At 37.2% G+C, this 20,623-nt stretch overlaps 3 protein-coding genes across 3 annotated transcripts; 2 read left to right on the top strand and 1 right to left on the bottom strand.

Moving 5' to 3' along the window:
• The first annotated feature begins 2,590 nt into the window (after positions 1–2,590).
• LOC121268518 (ribosome biogenesis protein NSA2 homolog) lies at positions 2,591–5,825 on the top strand. Its single transcript, XM_041172833.1, is given in 10 exon segments — positions 2,591–2,760; positions 2,854–2,973; positions 3,125–3,192; positions 4,094–4,202; positions 4,284–4,352; positions 4,579–4,636; positions 5,065–5,118; positions 5,121–5,299; positions 5,406–5,457; positions 5,587–5,825. Coding segments are annotated over 10 exon segments (780 nt in total). The 5' UTR covers positions 2,591–2,757; the 3' UTR covers positions 5,655–5,825.
• A 546-nt stretch (positions 5,826–6,371) lies between these two features.
• On the bottom strand, positions 6,372–9,524 carry LOC121268022 (protein LEAD-SENSITIVE 1-like). Its single transcript, XM_041172122.1, has 3 exons — positions 9,269–9,524; positions 8,985–9,058; positions 6,372–7,318 (listed from the first exon to the last, which is right to left on the bottom strand). Exons 1-3 carry the CDS (start codon positions 9,286–9,288, stop codon positions 6,618–6,620), a joined length of 795 nt encoding a protein of 264 aa, XP_041028056.1. The 5' UTR covers positions 9,289–9,524; the 3' UTR covers positions 6,372–6,617.
• A 3,408-nt stretch (positions 9,525–12,932) lies between these two features.
• Positions 12,933–18,661, top strand: LOC121267583 (digalactosyldiacylglycerol synthase 1, chloroplastic). Its single transcript, XM_041171515.1, is given in 8 exon segments — positions 12,933–13,572; positions 13,575–13,745; positions 14,323–14,355; positions 14,469–14,556; positions 16,333–16,817; positions 16,908–17,174; positions 17,397–17,746; positions 17,922–18,661. Coding segments are annotated over 8 exon segments (2,382 nt in total). The 5' UTR covers positions 12,933–13,119; the 3' UTR covers positions 18,457–18,661.
• The last annotated feature ends 1,962 nt before the right edge of the window (positions 18,662–20,623 follow it).

Here is a 20,623-nt window from a genome sequence, read left to right on the forward strand (position 1 = left end):
ATCTTATACATCACACTTTCATCTTATTTTGATTATACTAAGTAGTAGATAAAATATTTATCACCATTAGATAGTAAAGAAACATGCAATAAATAATTATTTAATAGTGATAAATGTGATACATCATACTTAATGGGATAAAAATGTGATGATAGTATGATGTATAAAATTTTACTTTCAGAACAATTAGTACTGTCGGGCATCCAGGAACTTTACCCGAATTATATATATTGTTAATTGATAGATATCTATGGGTTGGAGTCTTCCACAAACATAGCAACTAAAGGTGGGTTCGATGTTATCTGTTGTCATCATCTTTGACTGACTTTCATTTCTTCACAAATTCTTGGGGGGGGGGGGGGGGGGGGGGGGGGGGGGGGGGGGGGGGGGGGGGGGGGGGGGGGGGGTTGGCGTTGAATTAATGGAACAGGCTCTGGGTATTAAGGTCTAGTTGAGTTTGATAGGTCTAGTTGAGTCGTTTGTTTATCCACTACTCTGCTAGTCGGCCTTGGTCAGGCTTTCCCGCTTGTGACTGACTTTCATGAATTCCATCTCCCCAGATTCGCGGGGTGTGGAGTGAACAACCCATGTTCCGAAACGATGATCCTGTGAATTTGGTGAGGTTCTGACTATGCAAAGCTGGCCTTTTAATTGAGCCATAAAAGCACAGAGCCACAGACGGACAGACCAATTTTGGGAGGGGGAGGTGGGGTCCCATATCTCATTGTTCAAGCTTTTTGTTTGCAGTATTGTGGGGCAACTTGGTCCCTTGGATCAAGGGGTCCCCCCCCCCCCCCCCCCCCCCCTGCCTTTTTATTTTTCACGAAGCTCTTTCTTTCGCAATTTTGTTATGTTAACTGCATCCTCGATCGTCATGCGTGTTCAGTTTTATTATTGAATTTCTGAAGAGACGTGATTTGATGGAACAAAATTATTAAAGCGAAACTTCAAAGTACTGTATTCAACCGGTGCTGAAAATAACCCGCATTTATTTTTTTCTCTTGCTGCTTAGGCCAGTTTCGGCGCCTTCATTGTGATCAGGTACTGGTGGGCGAGGAATATTAATCGTACAAAAGTTGGAATTTATGTATATCGGTAGTTCAGTTGATGGGCTGAATATAAGCTAAATAATGGCTGTAAATCGGCAAACTTTATAAAGAGTATAGCAAGATGTTGGTTGCCAGGCAGGGCTGTGCATCAGCAGCGGGTAACGCACGGCAGCTCAGCAATCAGTATGCCGATTACTCGCATTAGACGACCGTGCGTGTGTGATTACTGAATAGCATGCTGGGCGCACCAAGCCATAGTCAATCTGATACTTATTTAAAATGTATCACATTATCAAGTATGATTAGAGACAATAAAGATTTACTGGAGTTAGCGGACAGTCTCGTTTGCAAAGCAGCAGCTGTAGCCTGTATCTAAGGTAACTTTGATCTGGTGGATAGGGATGAGGAGGCCATCCATATTGATACCGGTACAAAGGGTAAGCTATGGAAAGCGAAGCTGAACACTGCGGTCCTGAAAGAGGAGAGACAGACAGATAATGCCGCCCTAACCCACACAAATAGGGTGACATTTTCAAAGGGTGAGATAATGCTTTTGCCATAAAAAATTGGGAAAGGAACGCGTGTTCTAAGGAAGGTGGAGTCCACAAAAGCAAAAAGGACCCATTGTACAGCTAAGCTTACGGTACCTTGCAGGATTAAAAGGGTTGCTGTGTCCAGGATTCAATACTGGTGATTAATGCATATATGATTCATAGATCTAAGATCTAGACCAAACAGATGAAACTATTTTTCGTTATAATCTTCTTTGTTATTTCAACATCAATGGACAACACATCAGCAACCCAAACAAGCTAAGAAGGAGAGCTATATAGGTATCGTTTGGATTCGAAGATGAATTAAGATGAGTTGAGATGGATTGTGAATAGTAGTGAGATGAGTTGTGAATAGTAATAAAATTTATGAGTTAAAGTTGATAAATAATAATAAATAGTAGTGAGATGAGTTGAAATAAGTTGAGATGACTTACGAATACAAACCGGACCATAATCTTGTCAAATAAACACCACTGGTCCTTTTTTTCAATTATTGTAAGTGGATATTGCAGCAAGTCTTATCCAGATAATGTTATGAAGAAGGTGGGTGCTTACACTTGCTATCTGCCTAGAAGCCATGGCCTATCAAGCTTGGGGAGGGGACATATGTACTACTAGAAACCAAACATGCACCAATAATTTTCAAGCCATTTCGCGCGTTTGGGTCTGCTTAAGAGAATGCAATGCAATATATACTGTCTAAGTGTTTGCTCATTATTTTATCATATAAATCAAATATTAAAAGGTATAACTCACCAATGACATGGGTTGTTCCTGGGTTTTTTTTTTCTTTTCCAAAAGTAAATTCGAAAATACATGAAGATGGATGGGTCATGGGGATCCCCAATAAAAAACTATAAAATGGACTTAAAAAAAAAACAGATTTCAATTGCTAACAGATCTGTCCAGGGTTATTTGCTAAATCAAAGTTGGGCTTATAACAAGGTGTATAACCCAAGAGCCCATAAAAAGCCCATATCACGGAGAACCAGCCTTGGTCCACAGCCCAGACATTCATATCGACCCAGTGAATTTTCAACCTGCACCGACCCGCCGAACAAAGCCCCATTTTTGGAGCAATAGGTTAAACCTTCACCAGCGTCTAGGGTTTTCTCTACACAACCTCTCTGATCCGAGTCTGAGTCCTCGTCACCATGGTTCGCTCCCGAAAACCTCTCTCTCTCTCTCTCTATGGTTCTACTGTTTTCTGATAGCTGATTTGTTTTCCAAATTATTTTTTGTTCGTTCAGCCGCAAGGAGATTACATCGAGCTTCACAGGAAGAGACATGGCTTCCGCCTTGATCACTTCGAGCGCAAGCGCAAGAAGGAGGCTCGCGAAGTCCACAAGCGCTCTGAATATGCCCAGAAGGTCAGTTTCTAGTCTTCCTCATTTTGTTAATAATGTTCTCTGAATTTGCCACAATCTCTTCATTGTTAATTCTTTTTGGGAAACTTAGGGCTAACATTCTTTTTCTTTTTTTTTTTTTGGGGGGGGGGGTGGCGTTGAATTAATGGAACAGGCTCTGGGTATTAAGGGTAAGATGTTCGCGAAGAAACGTTATGCGGAGAAGGCTCTGATGAAGAAGACGTGATTCCTAATTTTTAATTCTTTTTAGTATCTTTGTATCATTTTCTGTTTTTTCCCCTTCTAAATTTCACTATTTCAGTGCATTTTAAATGTTAATGTTTCTGGGTGCTATAACTTTTTGACATCGAGAATTTGGATGAGGTTGTAAAGATGTGCCATGGAACCTTTCAAGAGTAGTGGACCCATCTAACTCATTATCACATACAATAATATTGCTGTACTGTTACTCATAATTTGGCAAAAAAGGCTCATTTTCTCATGGAATTGCTACTATCTTGGAAAAAAAGGGCCATATGGCTAAAAATTGAAGAATTTGTTGTGACTGGTCAAAATTTCAAAAAATTAGTAATATGATCTTCCTGGTGTTAAAAGTATTCCTTTTATTTTTTGGCATAGTAAATTGGGAGTATAAGAAGGTTTCAGCATTTGTAGTGCTGTTCTTTTTCATTAGAACCACTGTGGTAGAAATGTTTCTATTTCCTAGGTCTGTGTTTTGATTTAGATACTTATGGAAGCACTTTAAACCTGCAAGCATATGTAAGCATATATTTTTTTTTGTTCCATAAGTAAGAGAAATTTTATTGATAAGAATGAGATAGGCATAGCCCGTGTACACAGGAAATATACAAAAGAACACCTAAATACACAGGAGATAGGCATATGTAAGCATATGTATGCTGCATCTGAGAGTTCAATCACTTCACAGGCAACTATGAATTCAGAAACCAACTTTTAGCTGGTTCGTTACCCATTCATTCCTACTATTTGTATAGAGTTAAATTACCATGGGTGATATAATTCATTGGTCAGTCACAGAAAACTTATCTTTGCTTGTTATGGATTGCTATTACGGTTGATAATTACTAGTGGATAAAAAAGTTACTTTTTTGCATGTAAACAGACTGGCTATGCACGAGGAATCATCCACCAGGCGCAAGGTGGACGATGATGTTCATGAAGGAGCTGTTCCTGCCTATCTGTTGGATCGTGAGAACACAACACGCGCAAAAGTATCTTACTCATGCAATCTAAATTTTTGTTTTTCCAGACACTCCTTTCTGTGTGTGAATCTTACGTTATGCTGTTTATAGGTTCTTAGCAATACAATTAAGCAAAAGAGGAAAGAGAAAGCTGGGAAATGGGAAGTTCCTCTGCCCAAGGTAAGACCACAATAAATATTCCTCCTTTGTCTTACCCATTTTTGGACTTCCAGGAGTTTTTTACTTATTCAACTCTCTATTCTCTTTCTGGCATTTGTGTGCGTGCGCCCACACTGATGTGTTTGGGTGGTGAGTCATTGTGGTTATGGTGCAAGATCCTTTAAGTGGGAACTTGTGTTACCTTTAGTCAGATAAACTTTATAAGTGAAGTTATGCCCTTCTTTAGGTGAGGCCTGTCGCTGAAGATGAAATGTTCAAAGTGATCAGAACTGGTAAACGAAAGAGTAAGTATTCCCAAACTCACCTCTTTGTTATCTTTTATTTGTTTATTTATCTTTTCTTGATATTGAGTTTTTTTTTTCCTAATGTTAAATTTCTTTCTCCTTAATTTCATTAGTAAATGTTTTAGGCTTATGGTAATATGTGATTTTGAAGTGCTAGAAGATTGGTGGGAAGTTATTGTTCATTCTTATCACCTTTAACATTGTTCATTGTTTGGCTTACTTCTGAACTTTTGTTTGTCTGGAGTGCATGAAATTCTATCGAGTCAAATCTGTTCATTTCTCAAGTCTTCCTCTTTTGTAATGTGCCCAAGTCTATTGTGTCCTTACAATAAATATACTAGCATGTTAGTTTTGTTTATGTTGAATATGAAACACCAGTCAGAATTTCTAGCAGTACCTCTGATACGCTGCCTGTTACGCTTTTGCAGCCAAGCAATGGAAGAGAATGGTCACGAAAGCCACATTTGTGGGACCTGGTTTTACAAGAAACCTCCCAAGTACGAGCGCTTCATCCGTCCTTCAGGTTTACGGTTCACCAAAGCTCATGTGACACACCCTGAACTCAAATGCACTTTCAATCTTGAGATAATCGGAGTAAAGAAAAATCCTAATGGTCCAATGTATACCTCTCTTGGCGTGATAACAAAGGGAAGCGTCATTGAGGTACTGTTCCTTCAAATGATGGTGCTTTACTTCCCATAAAGAATAGAACACACAGTCCAACATAGTGGGTTTACATTGTTTGTTGCGCCTGTTACTGTGATTTCAGGTGAATGTCAGTGAGCTGGGTCTGGTTACACCAGCTGGGAAAGTTGTCTGGGGTAAGATTGTCGTTCTGATTTGGTTGTGCTCCACACCACCCCCCCCCCCCCCCCCCCCCCCCCCCCCCCCCCCCCCCCCCCCAAACAAACAAAAAAAAAAAAGTCTCACTTGTTTTGTGGTGAACGCAGGGAAATATGCTCAGGTGACAAATAACCCCGAGAATGATGGTTGTATAAACGCTGTTCTGCTTGTCTAGGAGGGTTACTGACAACAGGAGACGTTGGCGAGAACATCAAGATGTCTTTAACAGGGTTCTAACCTCAAAACAGGACTTCTGTGTCTTCTTATCTGTAACCTAATTACGAGATGTATGGATGATACAATTTTGTTTCTGTTTATCTTTCAAATTCATTTATTATTGCGCTTACCAGATTTCTCTATTCCCCGTTTAAATCGGAAGGATGACTGGCATCTCTAACCTGAACTACAATAGCACACCATGATTGACAATGACAGGCTCTTAATTAAAATTCAAGCTTGTCCCTCTATTTTTGGGGTTAGTTCAACGGAGTCGAGAATCATAATGGCCTTGCCAGGCACCTCCTCCATGTCGGAGTTAACATTGTCGTCGACAAATAATTCTCACCATATTTTAGCGGTACATAACTACGGACGGTTGGGCTACAGAATCGATGGAAAGAATGGTACCTCCTAGGCTCCCTATTATTTACCGTTTGGTTTTGTTGAAGGTACCGTTTTAGAATCCTAGGTTCTCATCTCATAGCCCATTTTCTAAAAAGTAAGTGAGCTTTTATTTCTCTCTAGTCTTGTCGCCATCCTTTGTAGGTGCTGAGCTGCATGCGTCGACTGTTAATGTCTTTGGTCTGTACAGAAAATTTGCATTTGGACCAGCGTTATGAATTAAATTCAAATGTATCTAAGAGTTACTACTCTACATGAGCAAGAATCAGTGTAAGCAATCTCAATCTCAATAAACATACTCGATTAAGTTCATACACCAATTTATTCTTCAAAATGCTTTAGTAGACAGAAAATAGAGCGACGGATAGAGAAGATGACGGATTCAAAACAAGTGAATAAAATCGTATAATGCCGCATTCACGATACAAGGGGCACAGCACAATCTGTGAATTAGGAAACACGGTCCCAGCAAATTATTGGACCAGATCAGGAACGTATTTTATTAGGTTGACATAAATTATTGAGTTAGAAGCTGGGGAGACCCACGGGAAGGAGTAACTGAAATTTGGGGTTCAACCACCCGCAGTGAGCCTGTCGCCAACCTCCTCGTCAGATCCTCTACTGGGACCTTCATTACATCCCTTCTCAAGCCAATGTCAGCAGCATACCTACTGGCACAGTAGACAGCAACAGCTGTGGCAGCCATTCCATAAACATTGGTACTAAAAAGACGCATCGGTGAAGATAAAACAGCAGCAAGAGGCCCCCCTATGATAGAAGCAGCTTGGCCGCTCTGGCCAAGTCTTCCTTCATCCACCACAAGAAGCCCTGTTTTGCAGTAGATAGCAAAGTCCTCACAGTTGTTCTTGAATACATTATAGCAACCAAAACCATTGTCAAGCAGATACTTTGCTCGATGAACCACAATCTCATCTGGGTCTGAGACTGCAAGAGTGCACGTTCCTCCACGTGCTTTTGCAAGAAAGAGAGCAGGGGTGACAGAATACTCAAAACGGTACAAAACACCACCAGCAAGGAAGCAGTTCAGGCACGAGGAGACGACTCCATGTCCTTCATCTGGTGGAGTGCAAGTTGGGCAAGGCAAATGAGATCGGGTTGGTCCTGAGCTAATCAAGAGAACATCCAGCACAGTCCCAGTCCCAACTTCTTGGCCACGTCTAGTAAAATGTATGACTGTATCGTCCCCAACATAGATACCTGTTTTTCATTCAGATAATTTTTAAAGAACTTTGTGAATACATTGAAGTCTTGTAGCCTTGCAGAATATAACATCAAATACGCTCCAATAGAAAAGGAAGAATGGAAAGGAATACATTTTTCCCCAGATCCCATCCTGCATTTTTAATGAGATTATGCATCATAGAAAATTTCAAATTAATTTCCTACAAATTCGTTATTGCGGCCAAAGGATCACAGGAACTGATGTGAAATAACTATTGTTAATTCTATTAGATTTTTTTTCGCTTTCTTTTACTTCACTTATCTTGAGAAATATCTTCTCACAGAACTTTTTTTGATCGAACATCATGAAGGTTTCTTTATCTCAATAATTGATGAACGAATCAATCCACAAGTGAATATGTGATATAATGAGAAGAGAGAATAAATTGGGGGTCAACTGAAGCCTAGACAATACAGCTACCGGAAAAAGGATAAATTGGTGTCATCACACATTCACACTCAATCAGGACGAACTTCAGGGACAGAGATCAATATTCCCAAGATAAACCGAAGCCTAGACAACAAAACTAATGGAAAAACTCCATAGCTGACAGTAAAAGGGAAACAATGGCAATGCCAATGAGCAGCAAGCCAAATGACACCTCCTCTACCGATAATAAATCCAAGACCTTAACTATTCACTAACGACGACCGGATCGGTGCTCCTGGCGGCTTCAGGTGCATTCTGAGCATAATGCCATATATTTTATATCCATCATGTATCTCTGGATAAAATATATGTATGTATGCGAATAGATTATTCAACATCCAAGTTCAGGGATGTTGGGTTGTATGTGGAGCCTAGTTTGTGAGCACAAAAAGTTTGCTCGACTGTTGCTTGACCTGGTGCTTGAGTGAAGCTCAACCCGTGAGTTCGCTCGAGTGCGCTCGACAGTGGGCTTGAGCGAATATTAGACAAATTGTTTGCTCGAGGTGTGCCTGATGTTGGGCTCGAGCAAAGCACTAATCCTAGTGTTTGCTCAAGTAGTGCTCGACAGACTGCTCAACCCAATGTTCGATTGGCTGTTCACTTGAGATGCACTTGACACTCGCTTGAGCGAAGAACCCAATTTTGTCGTATTAAGATTTCCAACGTTGTTTCTCTCTCTCTCTCTCTCTCTCTCTCTCTATCTATATGTAATGTTTTGTTCTCTTGAGTAGATTTAGCAGATTAGTAGATCAGAGTGAACAGAAAGAGAGGCAAAGGTGTGAGAGTATATTGAGAGAGAAAAAACCCTAGAGTGTGAGAGAGTTGAGATTGTGTGAGTAGAGAAGTGCTCTTGTAACTCACTATGTGATTGTAATTTTCTCTGGAATAAAATCCCCAGTAGCTCTGTGGATGTAGGCACGTTAAAATATGTTAAATTCTATGTGTCATGTGTGTGCTTGATTCCTATGTTTACGCATTATTGTTTCAATGTCTGTCTCGATATCGTTGTGTGTGGGTGTGGTTGCTCTGGTGCTTTGCACAACAAGGGACACTAAGGTAAAGCATAACACAGTAACGAAAAACACAGGGCCTATAAGCATGCCATTTAATTACGCTAAGCAGAATATAAAGTTTAAGAGCGAAGAAAAAAGCTCAAAGAATTTTTCTTTCTGAAAAAAAAAAAAATGAACAGTAGGGAAAATGAGAGAGAACCATGATGGGCATAAATATAAGCAGCTCTCCACGAGTAAATGTGATCCCCTGGTTTCAGGCTCTGCCTCTGGACTCTGTATATTCCACGGAAAATACAAATGCGTGAACAATAAATAAACGGTATAACACTGATGTCCCATTTGGCTGCCGGGAAAACGCAGTTAAGATCTTACAAGATCAAGATCAAATTAATTCGTTGTCCTTAGATCTCTCAGGAAACAAACGGGGTATAATATCTGTTGAATCGAAATCATTCGATAATTTAAAAAGAAAAACCAAAATACCTGTTGGAAAGCAATCCCATTCCTCTCTTTTTGAACCAAAAGAAAAATTTTCTTTCACTTGGAATTGGATTCCGGCACGAAAAACCAACCACGCTGCCGGTTTCGAACGCTTTCAAAGGTGGGATTCCTTCTTCTCAAATGACGGTTGTGCCCTTCAGGAAAGCCTTAGAGGCTAAGGATGAAGAGCGACAGCCGAAAGGAGATGACAGGATATGAGCGTGGCATCATTTGTTTTGACCGTTGCATCGAATGGCGTGTGTGGAGACAGGAGGCAAGGTGGGCTTATCTCAGCCCATTTTATTCCCAATCCAAGTCCGAATTCAACTGGGCCGACAAATATTACACTATAATGCTTTACAACTCATTTTTATTTACGAAAAATAATCCAACCACAATGTGTTACAACTCATGTTATATAAATAAACATAATTAAGCACTTTATAAAATATAAAATTTAATACTATAAAAATACCCTCTATTTTATATAAAATTATAAAATTATTATAAAAAATTTGTAAATGATTCATTTCTCATATCTGAAATAGAATAACTTTTTTACGTTAGATATTTGTAACTAAAATTGGAATATTATAAATTGATTTTATAATTGTAAACAGATTATAAGAGAATTTTAAATTATTTATTTTTCGTATTTAAAATGGCATAACTTTCTTACGTTAGATATCTATAGCTAAATTAGGGGATTAAAAATTAATTTTATAATATCTATTGATAATTTATTCTGTCGGTAAAAGTATTCATAATAACACTAACGACACCTTTAGATCTTAGATTGCCTCACAAATAATATTTTCATAGGTGACCCGTGACCTTGCTAGCATTTATATTCTAATTATATAGAATTCAAGTGCTTGTCATTCATGTTTTTTTTTTTGGTAAAAAATAACTCTCCTTTCGATAGTCATGTCGTCGACATCATCATCATCTCGACTCTCGAGTTTCATACTTCATTTTTTTTCTTGATTGTGATATATTTACGGAGGCTTTAACAGGAAATTCACGGGACGGTGCTAATTCATTGCGCTGTCCACATCAACGATGCAAAGAACAATCCAAATTGAAAAATGATAAATATACATTATTTTTTCACAACATATTATATAATCATATTTTAAAATGAATGATAATTTAATAAAATATTTTATAAAAATAATATCACTTTAAAATATGTATAGTAAAGTATATTGTGAAATATGTTGTGTGGATATCATTCCTCTTTAAAATTTACACTGTTAGTAAATTTTCGTGAAGAGAAATGATTTAGGGTTCGTTTGTTTTCAGAGATGAGATAAGATGAGATGAGATTAAAATTAAAAAGTTGAATAAAATATTGTTAGAATATATTTTTTAATATTATTTTTATTTTGGGATTTGAAAAAGTTGAATTGTTTATTTTATTTTGTGTGATGATTTGAGAAAGTTGTAATGATGAAATGAGATGAGATGAGATGAGATGTTTCTTGAAAACAAACGAGGCCTTATACAAATTTAAAATAGACAAATTCTATATAAATTTTTGTAAGAAAATAAACTCCACCTAAAAAATGTTTAAAAAAATTATTTTTTTTAAATTAACTTGTATAGAACTTGTCATTTAAGACTTGTGTCTTTTTTCTTTGTTTGGTCTATATTTTGATGATTAATTTGAAAACCAGCCATAAAGATCACTGAGATTGGTTTGAACAAGGGAAAAAAAACGTAGGAGCCAGAAAGATATTAAATTGAGCTTATCGTTAGGTACTTTGATAAATAAATTAATATTCTCACTATATAACAAGTCGATATATTATTAAATTGCTTAGATAATCACTGCACATAACATTATATAATAAAATGGAAATATCCTGTTTCACATCATATTAGCTAATAATGTTTATTGACAGTGCACAGCAACATTAGTAACCAGAAATTACGTGAATTCGATTAAGTGAAAACTTAAAAGTCTTATTTTTCACACACTCAGTATATTGTTGATGTAAAAGATGTACAAATCAATTATATTAAAAAATATTGATATTTTAATTTTTTTAAAGTTATAATAAATTACACTATAAGTAGTGTGTTCAATGATAACACACCCATCTCTATCTAATAAAGTTCATTAATTAAAGGAAAATACTATTTCAATTTTCCATCTAAGATTTCTACTGAAATCTTGTACTGAATTTTATTTTTTAATTTTTTTTACTTAATAATTAATGAAGTATTTTTTTATATTTTTAAAAAATATTTAAAGTGTTTAGAAAATGATCAAAAAAAAAAATTACCTTTCGGTGAGGATTCTCTATAAGAATCTTATGTGTAGCATCACCTTAATTAAAAGATGGAAAATGGAATATTAATAAACAATAAAAGAGAATAATGGCCATTAATCTTTGTTAGGCAACTTTTAGATTTACGAGTAACACGCATGTAAATTATAATTCATATTCATACTTGTGCAACTAATTGGACGCAGGTTTTTAGAACATAGTGGTGCGCATTAATTGCATCGTTTTTTTATTTTATTTTATATATTTTTTATTTAGGAATATGCGTTTTTTATTATTCATTTTGAACAAATAAAAGAATTTTTAATAAGAATAATGATAAGTATTAATCTCAAATAGATAAATTTTATATAAGTCATTTATAAAAATACGAGTCTCATTAATAAAAAAATAATTTTAATTTACATTTTTTTTAATTTAACAAAGAGTTATATACTATTTATCTATTTAAAATTTATACAGATATTTTTCTCTGAACAAATCTATCACTTTGTTTTCCCCGAAATTGACCCATCACTTTCAAATTTTCCTTGAAAAGAATATAAAAAGGACCATAATTTCAAGCGTCAAAACAAGGAAAACGCTGGATGGCCCCTATATGCTTCAAAACAGGCCCCACTGGGATAGCCCTATACGGTTCATATTTGCGAAGCCGAAGGTGGACGGACCGTGTTTCATGATAGGGTGCGTGAACCTCGAAAGCCAATAGATTGCGACACGCGTGGCGAAAAACGCCGGACAAATTTGGGTGGGTTCACATTTGCAGCAGGCCACGAGCCGTTTGCCCATTCATCCATTTCTATTCACTCTTAAAAATAAAAAAAAATAAAATAAAATTGGAAAAATAAAAACAATCCCTAACTCAATTTTGAATGAAACTATGCTTTTCATGTAATTTCCGTAGCAAAATCCCTAACAACATATACCTAACTGTCTTTATTTCTACGATCTAGAAGGTCAAAGTATATTATATTTGATAATTTTTAACCAATTTTTTTTTTGAAAAAAAATATAAAAAATAGAAATATTGCTTTTAGTAAATATTCATTATTTCCTTTATTTTGTTGATTACTGTTGTAATTGGAATTTGGAAATAAAATAAGATCCATATTTTTAATTTAAAATACGAAATATTTTGATTATTTCATCTTTAACTAAATTCTCCCATATAATACGTTTTTGACTGAATAAATATTCATTTTTAGCAACTTTCAGGGATCCTGATGCTTCCGGCATATTCTTGCTCCAGAATATTCTCTACTACCTCCTCCCAATGATACGGCGACACCTGATCCATAAGCACCACGTCACCACCTATGAAACTCGTCAACACGCATACATCCGGCGTGGAAGGACACGTGTAGCACTCCACTTCCATAAAAATTTAGAACCCCAAATCCTAATCATCTTCTCTCGCTCCCTCTCTCTCGGCTCCCCTTCGAAGTTTGCCTCCTGAAAAACGAAACCTTCGCAACCCAGTTCTCGGTAGTCTTTATCCCCGATTTTCGATAGCGGTAACATCCTTCGAAGCCTAGTTAAAACCTTGCCTCGGAGTCCGCCATGGCCAACGAAAATCAAGCGTCCACCTCTTCGAGCGCTTTCTCCTTCATATCCAAGGGCTTGAGAGAGGTGCGGGACTCGGCGGATGCCGATCTCCAAACGATGCGCGACCGAGCCAACTCGTTCAAGAACCTCGCGAATTCGTTCGACCGCGAGCTTGAGAACTTCTTCAACTCCGCCTCGACGCCCTTCTCGGTCCCGGCGATTCGATCACCGCCCCCGCCTGCCGAGATCGATTTCGTGAAGAAGCTCCAGCCAAAGCTCTCGGAATTCCGCCGGGCGTACTCTTCCCCAGATTTCAGCAGAAAGGTTCTGGAGAAATGGAGCCCGAGGACGAGAATTCGGATCGATTTGTCGGCTATAAAGAACGCTATTGTGTCGGAGGTGGAGGACGCGGACGGGATTATTCATTTTGATAGGGTTAGGAAGAGGAATACGACGAGTTTTAGAGAGTTTTGGGGGAGTTGAAAGGGCAGGGAGAAGGAAATGAAGCACAGTCTAGGGATTGGGAGCCAATTCGGGCATTGAAGACAAGGCTGAGAGAGTTCGAGAAGCGGAGTTCGTCGGTGGAGATTTTCGGCGGGTTTAAGAAGAGTGAGTTTTTGGAGAAAGTGAAGTCGAGCTTGGTATGTTCTCTCTTGCTTACTAGCTTCCGTTGTTTTGAACATGAATTTATGCACATGTGCATATCCTATGATGTATACATTACTGTTGGTTCGGTTATACGGGTTAGATTTTTGGTGTCTCTTATTCTGTTGTTTGAACCATTATATATGAAAAAAGGCGTGGTCTATAAATAATGACAATTTAATTCATTGATAAGTCGGTAATGAACTAGTGAGTCAGTCGAAAAGCTGAGACAACGAATGATAGCAAAGCTACGAAGGCTCAAGGGCTGAACCCCTGTGTTTGCTAAATAAATTTCATTTAATATTCGGGGATGCAGCGTATCTTACTGTGCTGAGAAGACCTGAAAATTTCTTTGAAATCTGAAAGCTTTTCGGATGCTCTGGTTTCCAATTATTATCCGAGAACTCCAAACTATCTTAGAACCTTAAATTTGGGGAAACTTTTTTTCTTGGATTTTGTAGTATTCGAGAGAGCATTCTGTTTAAAACGTACTAACTTCGAACCGTCTGATTATTTTGTATTCTCTAATCTTAAGACAATTTCATTTACATTTTATTTTTTAAATTTTTGCAGAAAGCAATGTGCAAGGAGCCTCGAGAGTCAAATGTAGGTGTCCATTTGGATAATTTCTTTTGGTTTCTTTGGCTAAATTAATCTGTTTCATTAATTACTATAATTTTTTAACAATGCTGAAAATTCTCCCTTTGTTTCTAATATAGGAAGTGCTGCCACTGGACGTGCCAGAACTTTTGGCATACTGGGTTAGGCAATCCAGTCCATTTTTGGATCAACTTGGTGTTAGGAGAGGTAAGTAAATCTTAAAATGTTGCTTAAATATGCAACCTTGAAAATGTATAGATGCATAGGCTTTTTTTTTTTTTCCCTGTACTTTTTCCGATCAAAACTTTTCAATTTCTGCTGAAGATGGTGGTTTACCCATGCTCTGTCTTTTTAGTCATTATCCATTGGATATCATGTAGAGGTAATAAAATCTAATTTTTTTTTTTGATAAGTAAGAAGTAATTGTATTGATAAAGATAGGCATAGCCCAAGTACACCGGAAGTATACGTAAGAGTACACCAAGTTAAGAACTAGAAACTGTTACAAGAAAATCTTGGAAGCTGAGACCATTTAACTCTAAAGCAATGGTCCACATAAATAAAGTCTTCCAAAAATAACTCCTAAACTCCTTGGAGGATCTTTCATGATCCTCAAAAAGCCTATCATTTCTCTCTCCAAATACACCAGAAAATACAAATAGGAGCTATCTTCCACACCGCTGCAATCTGTGGTGTCCCTGTGAGCCCTCTCCAGCTAGCTAGTAATTCCACCACCTTTCCCGGCATTACCCATGCTAATGCCATTCTGCTAAAAAAGTAATTCCAAATGTCCCTTGCAAAATCACAATGTAAGAGTAGGTGATCTACCGTTTCCCCACTATTTCTGCACATACAACACCAGTCTATAATTATGAGTCCGCACCTTAGATTATCCATGATCAGTATCTTTCCTAACGTTGCTGTCCAAACAAAGAAAGCAGCCTTGGGAGGTGCTTTAAATTACATCATAGAAAGAGCCTACCAAAAATTTTCTTCTCTTAGAAGGTTGCCATTCCATCATATCTTCAGCTGGAACCTCAATAGAGATGTTATACAGAATGCTGAAAAATTCCACCTCATTCACTTCCCAATCTTGTACCTCCTTATTGAGATTGATGTTCCACTCCTGTGAGCCGTGTCTAACTGCCCTCACTAATAGTTACTTCCTTAACCATTAAAAAAAAATTAAAATATATGAATGGGCACATTTGGGAGTCGTACTAGCATCTTCCTTTTATTAATTGAGACAACATGATATCTTGGAGGATGAAATATTTTGCAAGGCCAATAAAATTTTATCTACTTCTGGGCACAGCTGGTTGTGGAGTGGAGGAAACAATTATACTATGGTTGGATGTTTTGGTCACTATACATACAAAATTGAAGAAGATGAGAAACAAAAAAATTCGAACTATGTGCAGAACTGAAAATTTTCTCAATTCTTTGCCTCTCTGGCAAGCTTTGTCTCCTCTATCTTATGACTCATTCATACAGTTAGACATAAAAATTGCATCAGATATTGAAGGAAATAATCAATCAAACAGATAGATATAAATATTTCAAGTGGAGGAAACTGCCCTCTAAGGGTGCTATCATGGTTGTAAAATATACATTTCCCTTCTGGTTTCAAAATTTCTTAGCTTGGTGTAAAGTATAGTCATGTAATATGTGACATATAATTGGCTTATTCAAAACAACCACTGCCCAATATTTGAAAACTATGGTGCTGAGCTAGTACTTGGTCTCAGTGTGGATGATCTGTGGTGTTGTTATTCCACATATTTACATTTTTCACTTTCTTGAAGTGTGCCCTTTACTTTTTATTGTCACTGCAAGGCAAATAGTGTTATTTTTTTTTTTTTTTTAAAAATTCAATGAATATTGTATATCCTATGAACATGCTGGCTTCTACTTACTAATGATGGCTTCTACTTACTATTGATAATATTTTAAAATTTAATAGTGTTATGAATATGGTTGCAGATATATGCGATAAGATAGTGGAAAGCTTGTGTAGCAAACGCAAAAACCAACTTTTATTGCACTCTGTCTCTGCTGGAGAATCCTCTGTTCTAGGAAATGATAACATCAATGATGAATTAGATTCGAGGATAGCCAGTGTACTCCAAAGTACAGGTCATTGTTACGAAGGTGGATTTTGGACAGACCGTGCAAAGCACGACCTGTCTGATGGGAAAAGGCATGTTGCCATCGTCACAACTGCTAGCCTTCCTTGGATGACTGGCACAGCTGTAAATCCACTGTTTCGAGCTGCATATCTAGCGGGTTCTGCAAGACAAAATGTCACACTACTGGTTCCATGGCTTTGTAAATCAGATCAAGAATTAGTTTATCCAAGCAATCTAACGTTTAGTTCACCAGAAGAGCAGGAAATATATATCCGTAATTGGCTGGAGGAAAGGATTGGCTTCAAGGCTGATTTTAAAATTTCTTTTTATCCTGGAAAAGTAGGTCCTAGATGAATTGATTATGCAGTCTTGTTTATCATACTGATGTTTAAATTAATACCTGACATCTTTGTTCTCATTGTTTTTCAGTTTTCAAAAGAAAGGAGAAGCATAATACCTGCTGGAGATACTTCTCAATTTATCCCTTCCAAGGATGCCGACATTGCTATCCTGGAAGAACCAGAGCATCTGAATTGGTACCATCATGGAAGGCGTTGGACTGATAAATTTAACCATGTTGTAGGAATTGTCCACACAAATTACTTAGAATATATCAAGAGAGAGAAGAATGGAGCTCTCCAAGCTTTCCTTGTAAAACACATTAATAATTGGGTCACAAGAGCTTACTGCCACAAGGTATTAGTTTAGTAATTAGACATTGTTGTTACAACTTACTCTGTTTCTCGTTGTATACTTCGTTGGAGCTTGGCTTGCACATTACTGGTTAGGAGCAGAAAGATGTCTGCATAAAGATTTTCTGAACAATTTTCTCTGTATCCTGGGGGTGTTTATTGCATTGCATACTAAATTTTCTGTGATCTTTACTTATCAAAAAGATTTTCTGTGATCTTTATCCAGGTTCTTCGTCTATCTGCTGCTACCCAGGATTTACCAAAGTCTGTGATTTGCAATGTTCATGGTGTGAATCCTAAGTTCCTGAAAATTGGAGAAAAGGTTGCTGCAGAAAGGGAATTTGGGCAGGAAGCCTTCTCAAAAGGAGCATACTTCTTAGGCAAGATGGTCTGGGCAAAGGGTTACAAGGAGTTGATAGATTTGCTTGCGAAGAACAAGAGGGACCTTGATGGCATCAAGTTGGATGTGTTTGGGAATGGAGAGGATGCCCATGAAGTTCAAAGTGCAGCTAGGAGGTTGGACCTGAATCTCAATTTTCTGAAAGGCAGAGAGCATGCGGATGAGACTCTTCACGGGTAAGGACTTCTCAAATTGATTTTACCGATATGTCATTGTTTCTGTGGAAGTAAAAAAGGAAAACTCTATTGGGTTATGAATTTGATTCCTCTAGTATATAAAAGCCTCAGATTTCATGGAGCTTAAATAGAGCTCAAAATCCCTGAAATGTTTTTCGTTGGGTACTGTTTGTAGGTACAAAGTCTTCATAAATCCCAGTGTCAGTGATGTGCTCTGTACGGCTACTGCTGAGGCACTTGCTATGGGTAAATTTGTAGTTTGTGCAGACCACCCATCAAATGAGTTCTTTAGGTCCTTCCCCAACTGTTTGACTTATAAGACTTCCGAGGACTTTGTTGCCAAAGTGAAAGAAGCATTAGCAAGTGAACCCCAGCCCCTTACTCCCGAGCAAAGACATAACCTTTCATGGGAGGCTGCCACTCAGAGATTTATTGAGTATTCTGAGCTTGACAGATTCCTTGCTAGTACTGAAGATGGTGCAAAATCCAGCAGAAATAACGGAAAGAGCATTCAAAAATCAGCGTCATTACCTAGTCTGACCGACATGGTTGATGGAGGATTGGCATTCGCCCACTACTGCCTCACTGGGAATGAATTTCTGAGACTATGTACCGGAGCAATTCCTGGGACACGTGACTATGACAAACAGCATTGTAAAGACCTTAATCTCTTACCTCCGCAGGTAGAAAATCCCATCTATGGTTGGTAAGTGGATTAACTAAAGTAACCCCCGTGTATAATACCGAAATATAATTTTCAGGAGCTTGCTTTCTTATTTAGTCGTTAGGGTTTTTATTTCCTTAATGATGTATTCATTTCTGAAGCACATGTAGGTAAGCAGCTGAATCAGAGTTTTGCTGTTTTCCACATTAATATATAGGAGACTGTGCAATAGTGTCCAAGCCTTGTGAAAATGAGTTGTACTATTTTTTTAAGTCAGTCGTGCTAATTAGGCCTCGTTTGGTTACACAGTTAAGATGAAATGAGATTAAATATTTGTTGAAAGTTAAATAAAATATTGTTATAATATAATGTTTTAGGAAAAGTCTTCTTGCAAGCAATTTTGCGCACCAAATCGTGCACCAATATTAAATGTGTAAGACGTTCGTTTAATGAAACATTGTGAATTGAAGACGAAAATGATTTTCGTGAGACAGCATCATATTCTTCTCTAAAAAAATTTCTTTTATTTTTTTTATAATAAAAAAAAGCTATGTGAGTTTTGGTACCCGGTTTGGTGAGCCAAACTGCTTGTACGTAGCAAGTTTCAATTTTTTTACTATAATTTTTGTTTTGAGATTTGAGATATTTGAATTATTTATTATATTTTATGTGAGTTTGAAAAAATTATAATAAGTAGAAAAGATGAGATGAGATAAAATAATTTGGTTTTGTATAACAAAATCATCCCTAAGATGTTATCTCTAGCCAGAAAAGGCTTGTTGATCTCTCATTTGACTCATGCCTTTGGTCTCCTTCCATAGGTTTAGAATCAAATTTGAAAATTATTATTGTTATTATTATTTCAAGATTACTTCGCTTGGTAGGACGCTATGAGCTTCAACTCTGAAGTAACAATCTTCATGAACAAAATAAATTTAGTGGCGGAAAAGCTGGGGAAAAAAAAATAAAAAAAAAGAGGCAAATATCAAGAGGGAGGTGAGCTTATTCAACCAAGATTTCTGTAGATCGCGAAGTGCCATGGCTTTGATTCTACAGTGATCACAGGCTACTTATTGTTTTAGCATATGGGCCATAGCATATGATGCCCATTTAGGACTCGAATTGGAATATGGTTGTCACGTTACAGGAAGATTCTAGGGCCTGTTTTGAGCCCATATGTCACTCCTAAAGTACGATACGAGTTTTTTTTTAATTATTTAAATTATTATTATTTTTTATTAAATACATAAGACTGTACTCGGTAACTGAATATTCGGATTTATACCAGATGGAATCGAATTGAAAATGATACGAGTTTTATTATTTAATAAGTAATTATAATTCAGTTTATTAAATAAATAAGTCTAATTAAATTTAAATTTAAATTTAATGGAGTCGATTTTGAGCAATTTGTTGAATAATTTTATTTATTTACAGTAATAGCCATATTGATAATTTTGTGGTCATAATCTAAAAAGGAATAGTATTATATATGAGGGTGTAGCGTTCGAATCTCTCTCTCTCGGGATGGGAAATCGGGAATTATGACCAAGGAAATCATGACCAGCCATGAGCCACCAGACCTCCGTGATGTTTCGGTGCCTAGCTTGATTTTGTTTAGATTATTCTTGTGACACTCTCGTCCACTTATTCAATGAATCTGACCTATTCTCTTGGTTAAATTAGCAACAGTACTTTTTTTTCCCAAAAATCTTAGGACTAGAATGATGACAAAAATGTTCAGCTTTATAATTAACGTTGCTTGATCTATATTGGGATTAGGAAAATGCAACTGCTGTACATTCTGATTAAAGTAGAAAATAGGCAGCAAAAAGGCCGACGCGGTAGAATGTTCTGCAGCTTTCTATGGTGGCTTCAGCTTTGGGATTGCAGCCAGTGCATGATCACGTTCTAAAAGTCTGTCTAGAGGTGCAAAATAAGCATTGTGTTCCCCATGTTCTCTCTCTCTCATGCATGAACGCTAACATGACACAGAACTAGACTAAATATACCTCTAATTAACTGGTTCCCCGAGTAATGCCTAGCCCTGGCTTAGGAAGTTATTAACGAGGCACTATAAACCCTAATTATAAAGATGCAGAACGGGTAATTTAGAACGCACAGCAAGCCGAATGGCTGGCTTTTGCAGTTTTGGAGGTTGTAGGAATTAGCTAGCTAGGGCATGCAGTACGTACATCTTCATTTTGAGCATT

The sequence above is a fragment of the Juglans microcarpa x Juglans regia genome, chromosome 5S, assembly GCF_004785595.1.
Source record: "Juglans microcarpa x Juglans regia isolate MS1-56 chromosome 5S, Jm3101_v1.0, whole genome shotgun sequence".
Taxonomy (NCBI): Eukaryota; Viridiplantae; Streptophyta; class Magnoliopsida; order Fagales; family Juglandaceae; genus Juglans; species Juglans microcarpa x Juglans regia.